We start from the raw sequence: 15,593 nt of genomic DNA, 5'->3' as shown, positions 1-15,593 counted from the left end.
TGGGGTAGTGGAAGTCACTGGCCATCCTACACACTACTGGCAAGAATTCCTGAAGTCTCAAATAGGAGAGAAACTCTCATTCTCCTCAGTGCCCTGCCCCAACACCAGAGTATAGATGAGGAACATGGATTTGGGGTTGAGAGGCAATAAAGAAATAATTGTCTTACTGATAATTAATAGGTTGGAATCTTAAGTTATTTTGTTTCCTTGAGTAGTATTGTTGGACTTGCCACAGAATAGAGACACACATGGAGACTTAGTTATAAAAGCTTAAGCACTATAGCCAGGCCACCTCCCAGTTAGCTTGACTAACTTAATTAACCTGGCAGTTCTAATCCATGTCTGACACGGGCCGTTGCTTCTTTTTCACTTACTCAGTATGTCCAACCTTGACACTGTCACTCTGGCAAATCTTGCCTCAGATTCTTCTCCTAGAGACCCTCTCTCAGTCCAGAAGTCCCGCCTTCTACTTCCTGCCCAGCTATTGACCATCAGATCTTTATTAAAGCCAATCACAGTGCATCTTAGGCTGGTTAGGAAGGACAGAAACATACCTTCACAAAGTGTACCCCAACAGAGTAGTTTAAGATAACTATTACATAAACATTTAAAGTATTGGATGGTCCACTGACAGACAAACATGTGTTTGCCCATGTACCATGATTGAAAGTAATTTGTATCTGTGGATCCCTTTGACTTTGTTGTCTGTCTGTTTACTTGGTTGGTTTTGTCAAACTGGGTTTCCCTATTTAACCCAGGCTGGCTTGAATTTAAGAGTCCTCCTGTCCTAGTCTCCTGAGTGCAGAGATTGGAGGTGTGCACCCCACCTCTGTCTTCAGTCAGTCTCTTGTCTCAAGAATGTAGAATGCATGTAGTCAGCCATGTTCCCTCAGTGGTGCAGAGGCCTTCACCAGAATTAGAAGCACCCATTCACATCATCCAGGGATACATGAGGACCTAAGTAAGACTTGAGGTTGCAAGCTATGAGACTGAAGATGCCTGTCCACAAGGCTGGTGACCTTTCAGTGAATCTTGAATGAATAAAGCAACAGTTGCCTGTAAGATCGCAAGATTATCTTAACTGTGCTATATCACATACTATAAAGGACAACTTGAGGATGACGTAAATCTGAGACAAGAAACAAATATTAAGTAATAAAGCTAATAATACAGATCAGATTTTGTTACAGGAGCAGCTTGGCTGGAACTGTGAATGGGTGCATGAGGTAAACAGGCCAGAGGACAAAATCAAGCTGTTTGGGACGAATTTTCCCACAGATCTGAGACAAAGGATAAAGAAGTACTTTGTTAGCTGAGCTTTTGTGACCATTTCTATCTAGACAGAATCTTTAATGGCACTTTTGTAGATGTAGATTTTTGAACAATATACTTTATGTCTAAGTTGGAAAAGAGACTTACTTGAATGCCATGACCAACTAAAATGATGTAACACTGGACAAAATGTTTTGCTTTTTACCCTGTAGTTCTCATGTTGTATTCTGATCTGGGTGACTATTGTCAAGTGGTTTGCCATTGTGACAACAGGTTTCTTTTTGTCTGAGTGTCTGTGGATGATGTCAGTTCTTCTGTTGGTGGATGAGCGGTCTTGTTTCCCATGATCATTGCTTTGGGGACAGGCAGTTACTGTCTAACTGAAACTGAATTTCCTCATTTTTAGGAACAGAAGGTAAACTTTTACTACAGAATAGGTGAGAGGGTAAAAATGGATACATGGTGGCTGGAGACATGGCTCAGCGAATGTAAAAGCACTTAACCATACAAGCAAAATAACCAAAGTTCAGATCCCCAGAACCAGTGTGGAAGCCTTCTCAGTAGTTCTTACCTACAACCCTAGCACTCTACAGTGAGGCTTTAGGCAGACAGGAGAATTCCCTGGAAGCTTCTGGGCCAGTGAACTTGAAGTACAAACCACAGTAGCAAAACAGCGAGAGAGATCCTGCCTCAAACAAGGGGTGGCAAGGGCTGACTCGTAGGACTTTTCACTGACTTGTGCGGGTACATCATGGCACGTGTGAACTATGGCATACACATACAGAATGGACATAAGACAGATGTGTATAACACTAAAAACAGAGCTTATCATGACACTTAATAAGCTATATTTCTAACTTCCATGGGGATCAGGTACACAAATCTTACCTATACATGCATAAAATAAAAAATATAAAAATCACTTATACACATAAAATTAAAAATTAAAGCACATTATGATAAAGATAAAATGTTTTCATGTTTTATATTTTTTTTCCTAATGTTGTAGGTCTAATCCAGAGCCTTGCACATGATAGGCAAGCATTCTAGCACTGAGTCACATCTACAACACCTACTGTGCATATGTGTAGTTAGGAGGAGGAAGAAGTTATTAAATGCTATTTTGACTATGTGCATACATCGTATAATCAAGGGATTTCAAGCCCTGGGTTGTCTTGTCTTCTCAACAGTCCCTCAGTGAAAAGACAGTTGCATATTTGAGGACCTGTCCTGTGGGAGTCATCCCAGGAAGGGTACACGTCCTCAGGGTGTGTGCGGGCAGATGCTTTCTAATGACCCATGCTGTTATCTGCGTGAAGTTGGTATATATTGGTTTTTGGCTTGGAGACCTGTCCATAGTATGGTACAGAGCCTATTTCCTGTTATTTCATTAAATGTCTAGAAAACACTTTCAGGCTGGCTTAGTTAGGGTTTCTATGGCCATGAAAAAAAGTAAAAGGCCATGACTAAAAGTAACTGAGGGAAGAGAGAGCTTATTTCCTTTACATGTCCACATCACAGTCCATCATGGAAGGAAGTCGGGGCAGGAATTCAAAGTAGGAACCTGGAAGCAGAAACTGAAGCAGAGACAGTGGAGGAATACTACTCACTGGCTTGCTCCCCATGGCTCCCCTTGGCTTGCTCAAGGCTTCTTTCTTATATAACTCTCAGGGGTGGCACTGTCCATAATAAGATGAGCCCATACACATTAGTTATTAATGATTAATCAAAAAATACCCCAGTGCTTGCTCAAAGACCTTCCCAAAATGGCTTTAGCTTGTGTCAAGTGGACAAAAAAACTAACTAGCAACAGGATAAGAATAGCATTTAATCTTCAAGTGAACAAAACCAAGACTTAAAATAACCACCCAATAGAAACTAAGAATCTAGCTTCAAAGCCTGTCTCATTAGTATGCAGTGAAACTTGCCCTTGTTGTTAAACACAGGGGCCAGACAATACCTAGGAAGCACCCTGTCATCAGGGGTTTGCCAGCTCTCAGAAAGGACGGTATGATTTGGAGCACACCCATGGTTACAGGACCAGGAAGAGAGTCTGCTCCATTGATTTCTCATTGTCTTTACCAGATGTTTGTTTCAGATACAGAGCATCTCCAAACAGGCTCATTTGCTAGAGGCTTGGTCCCCAGCAGATGGCAATACAGAAGGGCGATTTGATTATGAAAGTTCCTACTTTCACAATGGACTAATTCATTGATTAGTTCATAGCTGTTTTGTGTTATTTGGAAACAGAACCTAGTTGTAGAAAGTTGGGTGACTGGGCATGTCTTTGAAGGGTATATCTTGTTCCTATGCTTGCCTTCCTCATTTCCTGTCTCCATGAGCCACTTTGGTCCTGTCTCATCAAACAAGTACCAAATGACCATCTCTGAAATCTGAAGATCTGAGCCCAAAGTAAGTCACGTTACTTTTTTTCCTTTAACATTGTATTCTGGAGAGACTTCCATTTCAATATGCAGAGAACAGCCTTAGTCCTTTTACTGTGCCCAGCAAGTCTGGTCTGAATGTTCAGATTTTGTCAAGCAGCCCTCTGCTGACTGTTTTCATGCATGATTTTGTAAAGTACTTTTAAGATGTTGGGCAGTCCCAGCCTGGGCCCCACTAGTGGTTGATATAACTTGAATTTTTTCAAACCTTATTTTTAGAGATGATTCTTAAATGCTTTGCCCCTCCTTGTAACCCAGCCCCCACCAGAAGTAGTGGAAAAGGAAGGATGTGGAGGGGAGGGGAAGTGAACCTGTTAGAAAGGTTCTTTGGAGCAGTTCAGTTCACAGGTTAGCAGAGGCAGCTCCATCCACCCTTAAACACCTCACAGATACACCAGTAGTCCAGCTTGGTACAGTTAGGATAGCAAGGGATAGCAAACACGAATCAGCAGCAGTGGCACTACCTAGCAGAGACAGCCAGGCCTCCGCCTTGGCAGGAGGGGCACCAGGAGAAGTTCTCAGCTGTGCGTCTCTCAGGGTGGTAAAGATCAGCCAAGACATGAGACTCACAAATGTTGCACAGCTAGCTCTATAAACAAGCCAAGCTCAGCCTCTGTCACTGTCCGTCACGTTCTGTTTATCCCTCCAGACATCACATGTTCTCCACGGGTCTAGCCTTAGCATGTGTGTCTGTCTCAGCAGACATCACTGCCAACCAGCCTGAGTCCCCAGAAGTGGCAGGAAGCTACAGCACAGCACCAGAAGGTTTGTTTTGTTTTGTTTGGTGCATTTCTCCCTATGGAGTCCACACAAACGTAGCTCAACTACAAAATGTAAGGTGGACCAGTACATATGTGTACATACATAGCAAGGAATCTATCATGTGTGCTTTCACATGCTTTGCTTTAGCAAAATATCCTTTCTCCTGTGTCTGCTTCAGCCAAACGTTTCTTTTCTTTTTTTTTTTTTTTTAAAGATTTATTTATTTATTATTTGTAAGTACACTGTCGCTGTCTTCAGACACCCATATGAGGGCATCAGATCTCATTGCAGATGGTTGTGAGCCACCATGTGGTTGCTGGGATTTGAACTCATGACCTCTAGAAGAGCAGTCAGTGCTCTTAACCGCTGAGCCATCTCACCAGCCCCAGCCAAACGTTTCTTTTTAGCCTTAGTCTGCCTTAGCCTTTCACCTGTGTCTAGTTCAGGAAAACATTCCTTCACATGTTTGCCCCAGCAAAACACCATCCAACCAACACAACTGACTCTCCAAAGAATTCTGACGTTTCCATGTTACAGTAATTTTCAACCCCAACAATTCTGTGCAAAAACCACACAATCCAGTTATATTTATAAGCTATATGCTTAGATTTGGCAGAACTAGCATCATACTTACTTATTCCCCAGCTATGAGACTCTTTGCTATTTTCGGTTTCTCCTGGCTACATGGTCCTGCTCCATCTTTGCTACTTCCTCTCCTTCCTCTGTCCTCTCTCCTTCCCCTCTTGTCCTTCCCTCTCTTCTCCAACTCTCAGAAACCTCCTGTTCCACCTTTCCCCTCCACTGCCCAACCACAGGCTCTCGCCTTTATTGACCAGTAAATCGGGGAAGGTTCATGTGAAAGCATCACAGTACACTCCGACACTGTGTGCTTCGAGACTCCTCATTTTGTCATCATACAGACTAGGGCAGGGAGTAATGATAAGTGGAATTTTATTTACATATCTTTAAGTCTGAGCTTATTAAGCCTCTTTTTATATGTCTAAGCTCTGTGTCAGTGATGGTCTTGTCTTCTTTCTTCTTCTCCTCCTCCTCTACTCCCTGTACTCCATCTTCTTCCTCCTCCGTTCCCCTCCCTTTTCGTTTTCAGTTACAAAGCATCCAACTTAGGGCCTTGCACATGCTAGACAAGCACTGTCCATCTGAGACATACCCAGCTGGCTACCTTTGCATCTTCTTTGGAAGAATGTCTGCTTAGGGCCTCTATCCTTGTTGTTGTTGTTGTTGTCGTTGTTGTTGTTGTTGGGTGTGGGGTTTCTTGTTCTAGAGTTGTGCCAGTTGCTTGTATATTTTGAAGAATGACTCCTTGTCCCATCCATGGTTTGCATCATTTTCTCAATGGTCACCATGCTAGCCCTCTGACCTAGGTTCCTTGCTCCTGGGTTGTAGTCCATTGACTTCCAAAAGTTGTTCTCTGACCTCCACACATATGTAGCCCAGGATGGCCGAGAAGAAAACTTTGATCTTCTGAGCTTCACCTCCACAGTGCTGGGATCACAGGTTCACACCACCACATGCTTTTCAATTTCTATTCTTGATATAAGTTCTTCTAAGCTTGTTTTGTCTGTTTGTCTATGCAATCCTAGCTGTCCTGGAATTTGCTATGTAGACTAGGTTGGCCTCAAGCTCACAGAGGTCGTCTAGTCTCTCACTTCCTCTTAAGTGCTAGCTGCTTGTTTGGTTTTTAAGACTAAATCTCACTGTATTTTAAAGACTAACCTCAGATTTACATTAATCCTCCTGCCTTAATGTCACAAATGCTAGGTTTACAGGCATATGTCACTATGCTTGGCACATTATCTTTTAAAAAATAATTTAAAAAATAAAAAATAATAATTTATTTTTATTCTATGTTCATTGGTGTTTTGCTTGCATGTGTGTCTGTGTGAAGGTGTTGGATCCCCTAGAACTGGAGGTACAGACAGTAACTGCCATGTGGGTGCTGAGAACTGAACCTGAGTCCTCTGGAGAGCAGCCAGTGCTGAACCATCTCTCCAGCCCCGTCTTGATATACTATCTTCATTTAAAAAAAAAAAAAAAGATTTAGAAGCAGGCAGATCTCTGAGTTTGAAGCCTGTCTAATCTACAGAGTGAGTTCCAGGATAGCTCTCTCTTGAAAACCACCAAACAATCAAACAAACCAAAGATGTATTTATTATCCTTATTTTGCATATGACTGTTCTACCTAGATATTTGATGCTCACTGCATGAGTATGTGGTGCCTGCTGAGGTCAGAAGAGGGCACAGAACCCCTTGAAACTGGAGTTAACGATAGTTGTAAGCAGCCATATGAGTGCTGTGAACTGAATGTGGGTCCTCTGCAAGACCAGTGAGTGTTCTTAATGGCAGAGCTATTGCTGCAACCCCATCTTGAGACAATTCTTTTTTGAAATCAGTGATGCTGGTGATAAAAAATGCAAGACTTTGAACATACCAGGCAGGCACTCAATCAATCACTAAGCTAAATGCTTGGCCTGATATAATTACAGGGTTTTGAGTGGGGGTAGTGAGGCAAGGTCTCACAGTACATAATTTATATGGCTAGCCTGGACCTCCTTAAGTAGACTAGGCTAGCCTTGAACTTGCAGTGGTCTTTTAGCTGCTGGCACTTGGTGCTTGGATGGCACATGTGGAACAACTGACTATAATTTGAGAACAGACTAGAAGAAATAACTACATTTTTAACAACAAAAAATTCAGCTATTTTGGAACAAGCTCACTGAGTCTACAATGCCGTTCATTGTATCTGCTGCTTCTTGATTGGGTTTATGACTATTACCAGAGGTGAGGTGTTGAAGTCTCCAACTGCATCCTGTTCCCGGCTTCTTCCTTTCACACATGTTCTCGGTTTGCTGTAGAAGTAGGTGCTCTGATGTTGGGTACATGTATATGTAGTTACACTTCCAGGTTGACCTGACCCAGCATCAGAGAATGACTTTCTGTTTTTCAACAGACAGTTTACTTTGTCTGGTAAGAATAGTCTCTTTTCTTTCTTCTAGTTAACATTTTCATGGCATACCACAGTTTGGCCTTTAACCATCTCTGAATTTTATTTTATTTTCATTTTTTTTTCAAGATAGGACCTGTCTGTGTAAACCATCACTACCTCCCACCCCATCCTAGAACTCACTCTGTGGACCAAGCTGGCCTCAAACTCAGAGGTCCACCTGCATCTACTTCCCAAGTGCTGGGATTAAATGTGTGAGCCACCACTTCGGTCTTGGTTTTAAAGCCAGCTTGGTTCACATAGCAAGTTTCAGGCCAGCCAGGGCTATATAAAACCAGAAAGCAAAATGGAGTCAGGTGTGGTGACACATGTGTTTAATCCAAGCACTCAAGATGCACAGGCAGAGAGATCTCTGTGAGTTCGAGGCCTGCCTGGTCTGTATAACAAGGTCCATATAGAGCTACATAGTAAGATCTTATTGCCCTCCCCACAAGACTTTCAAGTTCACTCTGTAGTCCTCATTTAAGGTATCCAACTTTTTTTCACTGTCTTTATTAGAAATTTCAGGGGTTTGTTCTTTCAAGGATTTTTTTTCTCCTAAGAGACTAACCACAGCAGTTACGCAGAACATCTGGAGCATGCCGTGCTTTTGAACACTAAAGACTTTTATCTCCCCCTACTTTCCGTTCTTACGAAGAAAAGATTGTTCATGCCACTTGATCCAGCATCATAAGAATAAACAAATAAAGCCTTACTTCTTGCTGCCCCTCTCCAGTACAATAATGATAATTTTCTTAAAGATTTAGTGTGCAGCCCTCACATATTTCATGGACTATGTGAACAGAGAGACCTTTAATTTTTCAACTGATCTTTTTCCTTTGGACTTTATTCTGTAGTATATAGAGTTCTGGGTTCTCTTTCATTACAGTCGTAATGAAATTCATTACAAACTTATTTGTTTGTTTGTTTGTTTGTTTGTTTGTTTTGAGCGAGCCAAGCTCTCTGAAGCCCAGGGTTACCTGGGAACTCACTGTATATGCCAGGCTAGCCTCAGACTCAATAGGTCTCCTGTCTCAGCTTCCCCAGGTGCTAAGATTATGGCCATGAGCCACCACACTTTGCTAGTGTTACTCTTACTTGTTTGGTCAATCCTCTACTTAATGTGTCCTTGTGTGATTAGCTTTGAGCAGTTTGTGAGAGTGCCCATATGGAAAAGGGGACTTTATAGGACTGATAGATACATAATGAACTTTGAAAGTTATTTCCAAATTTGCTCCTCAAAAAAATTTTTAAAAAATTTTGCTCCTCAAGGGATACACATATGAATTTATAGTATTAAAGAATTTGTTGTTTTGTTTTTGAGACAACAGTCTTAATGTGTAACTGTGTTACTGGCTTGCTTGGAACTCACTATGTAGAACAGGCTGGCCTCCAACTCATACAAGTCAGGAAGCCTGTCTCCGGAGTGCTAGGATTAAAGGTGTGCAGCAACATGCTCCCCATACCCCCAGTTTGTTTGTTTGTTTGTTTGTTTGTTTGTTTTTTCATATAGTGCAGAAAGGTAGCCTTGAGTCCAGTGACATAAGTTCAGTCCCTGGAGCCCACAGAAGCCATGTATAGGTGAAAGGAGAAATTCAACTCCGAAAAGTTGTCCCGTAACATCCAAACGCAGCACCATGGCTCATGCAATGTCTCTCACCTCAAAGAATTAAACATAGAGATGAAGCTTCTGAACATCCTGCTCACCAGTACACCAGGGGTTGGAAAAACCACACTAGGCAAAGAACTTGCATCAAGATCAGGCCTGAAGTACGTTAATGTGGGGGATGTAGCTTGAGAAGTCTGATCACCGGATATCATGGAGTCTGGCAAGATGGCGTCTCCCAAGAGCATGCCGAAAGATGCACGGATGATGGCACAAATCCTGAAGGATATGGGGATTACAGAGTATGAGCCAAGAGTTATAAATCAGATGCTGGAGTTTGCCTTCCGCTATGTGACCACAATTCTAGATGATGCTAAAATCTATTCAAGCCATGCTAAGAAAACTCCTGTTGATGCAGACGATGTACGATTGGCAATCCAGTGCCGAGCTGACCGGTCGTTCACTTCTCCTCCCCCGAGAGATTCTTTATTAGATATTGCAAGACAAAGAAATCAAACCCCTTTGCCACTGATAAAGTCATATTCAGGTCCTAGATTGCCACCTGATAGATATTGCTTAACTGCTTCAAACTATAGGCTTAAGTCTTTACAAAAAAAGGCACCTACTCCTGCAGGAAGAGTAATGATTCCAAGGTTAAGTGCTGGTTCAGTTTCTAGTAGGCCAAGTACTCCCACACTAGGTACACCAACTCCACAAACCATGTCCGTTTCAACTAAAGTAGGCACTCCAATGTCCCTCACAGGACAGAAGTTTACAGTGCAGATGCCTGCTTCTCAGTCCCCTGCTGTAAAAGCTCCCATTCCTGCAACATCAGCAGTTCAGAATGTTCTTATTAATCCATCATTAATTGGGTCCAAAAATATTCTTATTACTACTAATATGGTGTCACAAAATACAGTCAGTGAGTCAGCAAATACGATGAAAAGAAAGCGTGAAGATGATGATGATGCTGACAACGATGATGATGACTATGATCATTTGTAATCTAGCCTTGATGCATGTAACCTGTACTCTTGGTCTCGGATCCATTGTACTGAAGTTTAAAAAGCGTGTTAGATGTTTTAAAGCTGTACTTCTAGAAAGTGGTATTTAATAAGTATACTTACCATGCTTCTTTGATTGAAATGTTCAGTTTTACTAGAACTAGTAATGGTTTTTCATCAACCTTTATGCATAAAAATAAAATTGTCATTTGTCAATTGAAAAAAAAGAATTAAGCACAGAGCTTCTTCAGCATGAAGGAGCCGTGCTTCACAGACAGGTCTTCTGGTCCTCTGTGAGAAATGAAATCTCACTGTTTTAATTTACCCTGGGACTAATTTATTAACCAGGAATCTCTATTTGTTGTTTTTAATTCAGCTTATGTGTAGGTAGAAGATAAATTCTATTTATTCAGTATGATTCTAGAGCATTATAATTTGTTCAGTATCTCACTAATCAAAAGTTTTTCAGGCAAGTGGCAGTGGTACATACCTTTAGTCCCAGCACTGGTGAGGCAGAGGCAGGTGGATCTCCGAGTCTGAAGCTAGCCTGGTCTGCAGAGTGAGTTTCCAGGACAGCCTAGGCTACACAGCATGTAAAAGTACTATCAGATAGTAAAGTTCTTACTGCAACCCTATATAAATAGACTTTGGAATGATGCTTTTTATTGGTAAATTATATTGGTAAATGATTTGATAATATGTTAACTGAAATTGAAAATGGTTGCTGTAGTCTAAAATTAAAAAGAAATTTGACTAAACACAATAAGAACATAAGACAGTTTTTGTTTATATATTTAGTTTATCAGTTTCTAAGCTACTACAAGATCCATTTATTTGTTGTGTGATAGTTTGTGAATCTTACACACATGAAGGCAAAATGAAGCAAGAATTTCAATAAAACTTTATGTGAAACATGTAACTTTATGTGAAACATGTAACTTTAAGCCAGCTTTCATAAACCTTTGTTGTTTTCCACACAATCAGTGAGCTTCTTCTCACCTGTCTCCCTGCAGCCTAAGTGTGATGGGCAGGTCTTACTGACGCACGTGTGGAAGCGTTTGAATCTGATTGAATGTGACTACTTTGGTCTGGAGTTCAAGAACATCCAGTCCTACTGGGTATGTGCTTTTGATTTGCTTTTGGACACTTGGTCTGTCTGTGCTGTAGAGTAATTATGGCATCCATAATTACAAAAAGCCTTTTATGTCATACTATAATGATGTAAACAAGATGTTTGATAAGTCATACATTATGCTATTAAAGTACTTGATTTTCACCAATGGGGAACATACCTGCCTTTAAGCCTAAATGCATATCTTTCCTAAACTCGTTCTACGAATAAGTACCTGTGCCAAAGAAACCTGAGTTGCCATGGCAATCACTCATACATCCTGCTAGATCTGAATTGTGTTCAAGTTGAATTTGAGCCAAGTGGATTGATTTTGCATCATTTTACTTATTAAACAATCTGTAAAAAGTGCAGCTTTTATTATTCATGGATGTGACTGTTTTAAAAACAAAAAACTGTTATCAGTGCTTTAGATCAGAAAGTGTTGTTGTTCTGCTCTGTCCAGGGCCTCAGCTCCTGAGCAGTACAGTGGGTTTGCTGGGATTTGTCTCCTCTGTTACCACAGCAGGCGTCTTCCACTCAGCAGCATCTCCGTAGTTTGTTGTTTGCCCACAATGGTTCTGCTTGAGAATTTAGAGTTATCCAAATTAATGCTATAGAGTTACAGCAAATCAATGCTGTTCCTGCTTCTTGAAGCAGGCATTGCTGAGCTTCCTATACAGTTTATTAGATATGATTAATGTTTAAGAGGACGATAGAATAAAATAATGTGTCATAAAAATTTCTTAATTATTTGTATTTTATAGTATACTTACTAAATGAAGAAATTATTTAATAGTTTATTCTCTTCTGTTAAAAACCCTCTTTAGATTTGGCTTGAACCTATGAAACCCATCATTAGGCAAGTACGAAGTAAGTACCTTATTTAACTCTTTTAAAACTCATTTACAGTGCCTTGTTCTGAACAGTAAATTTAGAGGTGTTCACAGTCACTGTCACTGCTTTGTGTAGGTGGTAACGTCATCACAGTAGATAAACTTGAAGTCATTTAATGGTTGGTTTTAAGCTATAAAAACAAGCATAAGGATACTTTGACTCAAATCATCCTAGATAGCTTACCTTAAATTTGAAAGTCATAGGATTTGTTCCTTGGTACCTTAATTTTGGGTTAATATGTAGGAGGAAAACAGAAGTTTCTTTCTAGATTATGAAGAGACATTGGAATGACTCTTTTTTTTGTTTGTTTGGTTGGTTTTGGGGTTTTGTTATTGTTTGAGACAGGGTCTCTCGTTGTAGCCTTAGTTTATTTTTATTTTTTATTTTATGTGCATTGGTATTTTGCTTACATGTAATGTCTGTGAGATGGTGTTGGATACTCTGAAATGGGAGTTACAGTTGTGAGCTGCTGTGTGGTTTCTGGGAATTGAACCCTGGTTTTTTGGAAGAGCAGTCCATGCTTTTAACCACTGAGCCATCTCTTCAGCCTTACAATGCCTCTTTTAGGAAATTTTTTTGGAGGACTAGAGAAATGGCTCTTGCAGGACCAAGACTTGGTTGGTCCCCAGCATCCATATGGCAGCTTATAACTGTCTGCAACTCCAGTGTCAGGCTTCGAATGGCACTAGGTAGGCATGTCGGATACATACAGGCAAGTACTTCTACTCTTAACAAAACAACCTTTTTAGTTTGAGGATTGTTTGTTTTCTTGGTTGCATTTTGGTTACAGGAAGAGGACCAGGTTCTTCGCACCTATTCCAAGCTGCTCTTGCACTCACAATCCTCCTGCATCAGCCTCCCAGCTGATGGGATTACCAGCATGTACCATCGTGCACAGCATTGACTACACCTTTTTTTAGCAACTACATTAAGGGAAAGGGACACATGGAAGTGACTGGTGTGGTGAGAAGAAAAGGCTGTTCCTTGTCTCCTAAAAACTATACAGCATGGTTACATTTCAGTGGCCAGATATCAGATCTAATGTAATGATTTTAATGTAATTTATCCTGAAATATAAACAAGAATATATTCTGTTTATGTATTTGGTTGTTTTCAAGGCAAAGTCCTTCTTTGTAGCTCAGACTAGTCTTGAACTCATGATGCTCCTGCTTCAGCTTCCTAAGTACTAGAATGCACCACCACTCCTGACCTAAATTTGTTCTTTAAATTGTTGTTGATACTGCTTTTGTTTTTAGGGACAGAGTCTTACTCTGTAACCCAGACTGACCTCAGATTTACTGTGTAGCCTAGGATTGCTTCTGATGCAATCCTACTGCCTCAGCCTCCCCCCGGCTGAGGATTACAGCCTCGAACCACAGCAGCTGGCTGCCTCCCCCAGGCTGAGGATTACAGCCGTGAACCACAGCAGCTGGCTGCCTCCCCCAGGCTGAGGATTACAGCCGTGAACCACAGCAGCTGGCTGTAATTTAATCATACTTTTTGGGAAAGGTCCCATGTAGTCTGTACTGACCTGAGATTTACTGTGTGGAGAAGGAGGATCTTGAGCTCCCGTTCCTCCTCCCTCCCCCTCTCCATGCTGGGACAACAGACATATGCACCACATCTGGCTTTCTATGGGGTCTTAGGATGGACCCCGTGCCTGTGCATTCTAGACACGGATTCTACCGACTCATTATAGCCTTTCAACCAACTTTTTTCTTTTTAAGGCAGGGTCTTAGTATATAACTCCAGATGACCTAGAACTTGATTTGTAGACAAAGATGGCCTTGAATTCACAGAGATCACCATACTGACATTAATTTAAAAGTTTTAATGTGTAACTTCCCACCTACTAAAGAATGTCCCCAAGTAGTCTCTGCTTAAAGCAAAGTATTGAAATTTCCCAATACACATGACTGGTAGTTAAGGACTTATAAGTGTGTGTTTAAGAAATCTCTTGATTTTATTATAGAAAGAAAATAAATATAGAGATTAACCTTACCTGTGTAATTTTATTTTATTTTTTTTTCAGAGCCAAAGAATGTGGTGCTTCGCCTGGCAGTAAAATTTTTCCCACCTGACCCTGGTCAGTTGCAAGAAGAGTATACAAGGTAAAGCACTCCCTCTAGTCGGCGCTTTGTCAGTCCTGCGCTGTGAGCAGTGACTAGGAAGGAATGAGCTGTCTTTCTACTTAGGGGTCACGAGTGTGACTGAACTGTGGTTTTACTACATTTCATTTATTTATTGTGGAAAATGTTATGATACACTACTTTAGTGATTCAAGTCTATGAAAATATTTCTTGTATTTAAAAAGATTGAACTTCTGCGGGACCTTACAGCCAAGTTAATGTACACTTTGAGATCATGTAAGGCTTATCTTTGTTTAAGTTAGGATTTTAATTACTGTGGAAAAACAACATGACCAAAAGCACCTTGGGGAAGAAAATGTTCATTTCAGCTCACAACTCTGAGATCAGACTCCATCACTGAGGGAGTGAGAGCAGCAGCTCAGGCGGAACCTGTGGGCAGGAGCTGAGGTGGGAGAACAGTGCTGGGAGGCTCGCTTCTCAGGCTTGCCCAGCCTGTTCTGCAACCCCTTTGGGATGAGCCTACCTACATTAATCATTAATCAAGAAAATGCACTACGGGCCTGTTCACAGATATTCTGATGGGGACCATCTTCTCAGTTGAGGTTCCCTCTTCCCATATGACTCCAGCCTGTGTCAAATTGACAAAGCAAGCAAGCAAGCAAACAAACAAAAACAACAAACATCCTATTCCTACTGTGTACTCAGAAGTTTAACCTGCCTTTAAGAGAATATCATAAAAACAAACCTTGCCTTGGATTTCGAATGCACTTTTACAACCTAAGCTAATTAATGGCTTCAGTCTTAAATTATGTACTCTTCCATGCCCCTACCCAGTATAGTGTGTGTGTGTGTGTGTGTGTGTGTGTGTGTGTGTGTTGTGGTAACTATTTGCTAAAAGCAGCCAATAAGTCAGAAGCAATCTTATGAAATAAATATTCACCATAAATGTTGGCAACAACATATGGATATTGTTTGTCTGAGTGAACTGGAGTTGATAAAATAACTCCTTTCTGGAAACCTATGAAGGAATTCCTCATATCTTTCCTCTGCTGTGTTTTTTGTGTATGTCAGTAATTCAACAACAACAGACCACCACAGATAGACCAGTAACCACAAGTGCAGACAGATGGAAGATACAAGGAGAAAAATGGAGAAATCAAATTTGGGCTTGTCTTGTTCAAATTAATACAAAATAGAGTGATTTGTTTTCATTCCTTAATGCAACATCAACACTTTCTGGTACCTCTGAGCTTATCTTTAGTGCATTTAACCTATCTACCTCTTCTTTCCATTCTCCCCCACCCCCTTTCTCTGTCTCTCTCTCTCTGTCTCTCTCTCTCTGTCTCTGTCTCTGTCACACACACACACACACACACACACACACACACACACACACACACACACAC

General features: G+C 41.0%; 2 protein-coding genes across 2 annotated transcripts in view; both read left to right on the top strand.

Annotated features, from left to right (window-relative positions):
- Positions 1-15,593, top strand: part of Farp2 (FERM, ARH/RhoGEF and pleckstrin domain protein 2) — a 102,703-nt gene that overhangs the window by 31,764 nt on the left and 55,346 nt on the right. The window contains exons 3-5 of the mRNA XM_028755323.1: positions 11,106-11,210; positions 12,031-12,073; positions 14,130-14,208. Of these exons, the coding sequence (XP_028611156.1) occupies positions 11,106-11,210; positions 12,031-12,073; positions 14,130-14,208 (227 nt within the window). The remainder of the gene's footprint in view (positions 1-11,105; positions 11,211-12,030; positions 12,074-14,129; positions 14,209-15,593) is intronic.
- On the top strand, positions 727-10,310 carry LOC114610717 (transcription initiation factor TFIID subunit 9-like). Its single transcript, XM_028755326.1, has 2 exons — positions 727-739; positions 9,193-10,310. The coding sequence occupies exon 2, from the start codon at positions 9,302-9,304 to the stop codon at positions 10,091-10,093; it is 792 nt and encodes a 263-aa protein (XP_028611159.1). The 5' UTR covers positions 727-739; positions 9,193-9,301; the 3' UTR covers positions 10,094-10,310.

The sequence above is a fragment of the Grammomys surdaster genome, unplaced genomic scaffold, assembly GCF_004785775.1.
Source record: "Grammomys surdaster isolate TR1022 unplaced genomic scaffold, NIH_TR_1.0 126059, whole genome shotgun sequence".
Lineage (NCBI taxonomy): Eukaryota > Metazoa > Chordata > Mammalia > Rodentia > Muridae > Grammomys > Grammomys surdaster.
This window is presented reverse-complemented; position numbering and strand designations above follow the sequence as displayed.

Bases quoted from the DNA above. Each gene is read 5' to 3' on its own strand.
- LOC114610717 (XM_028755326.1), top strand. From the start codon at position 9,302: ATGGAGTCTGGCAAGATGGCGTCTCCCAAGAGCATGCCGAAAGATGCA.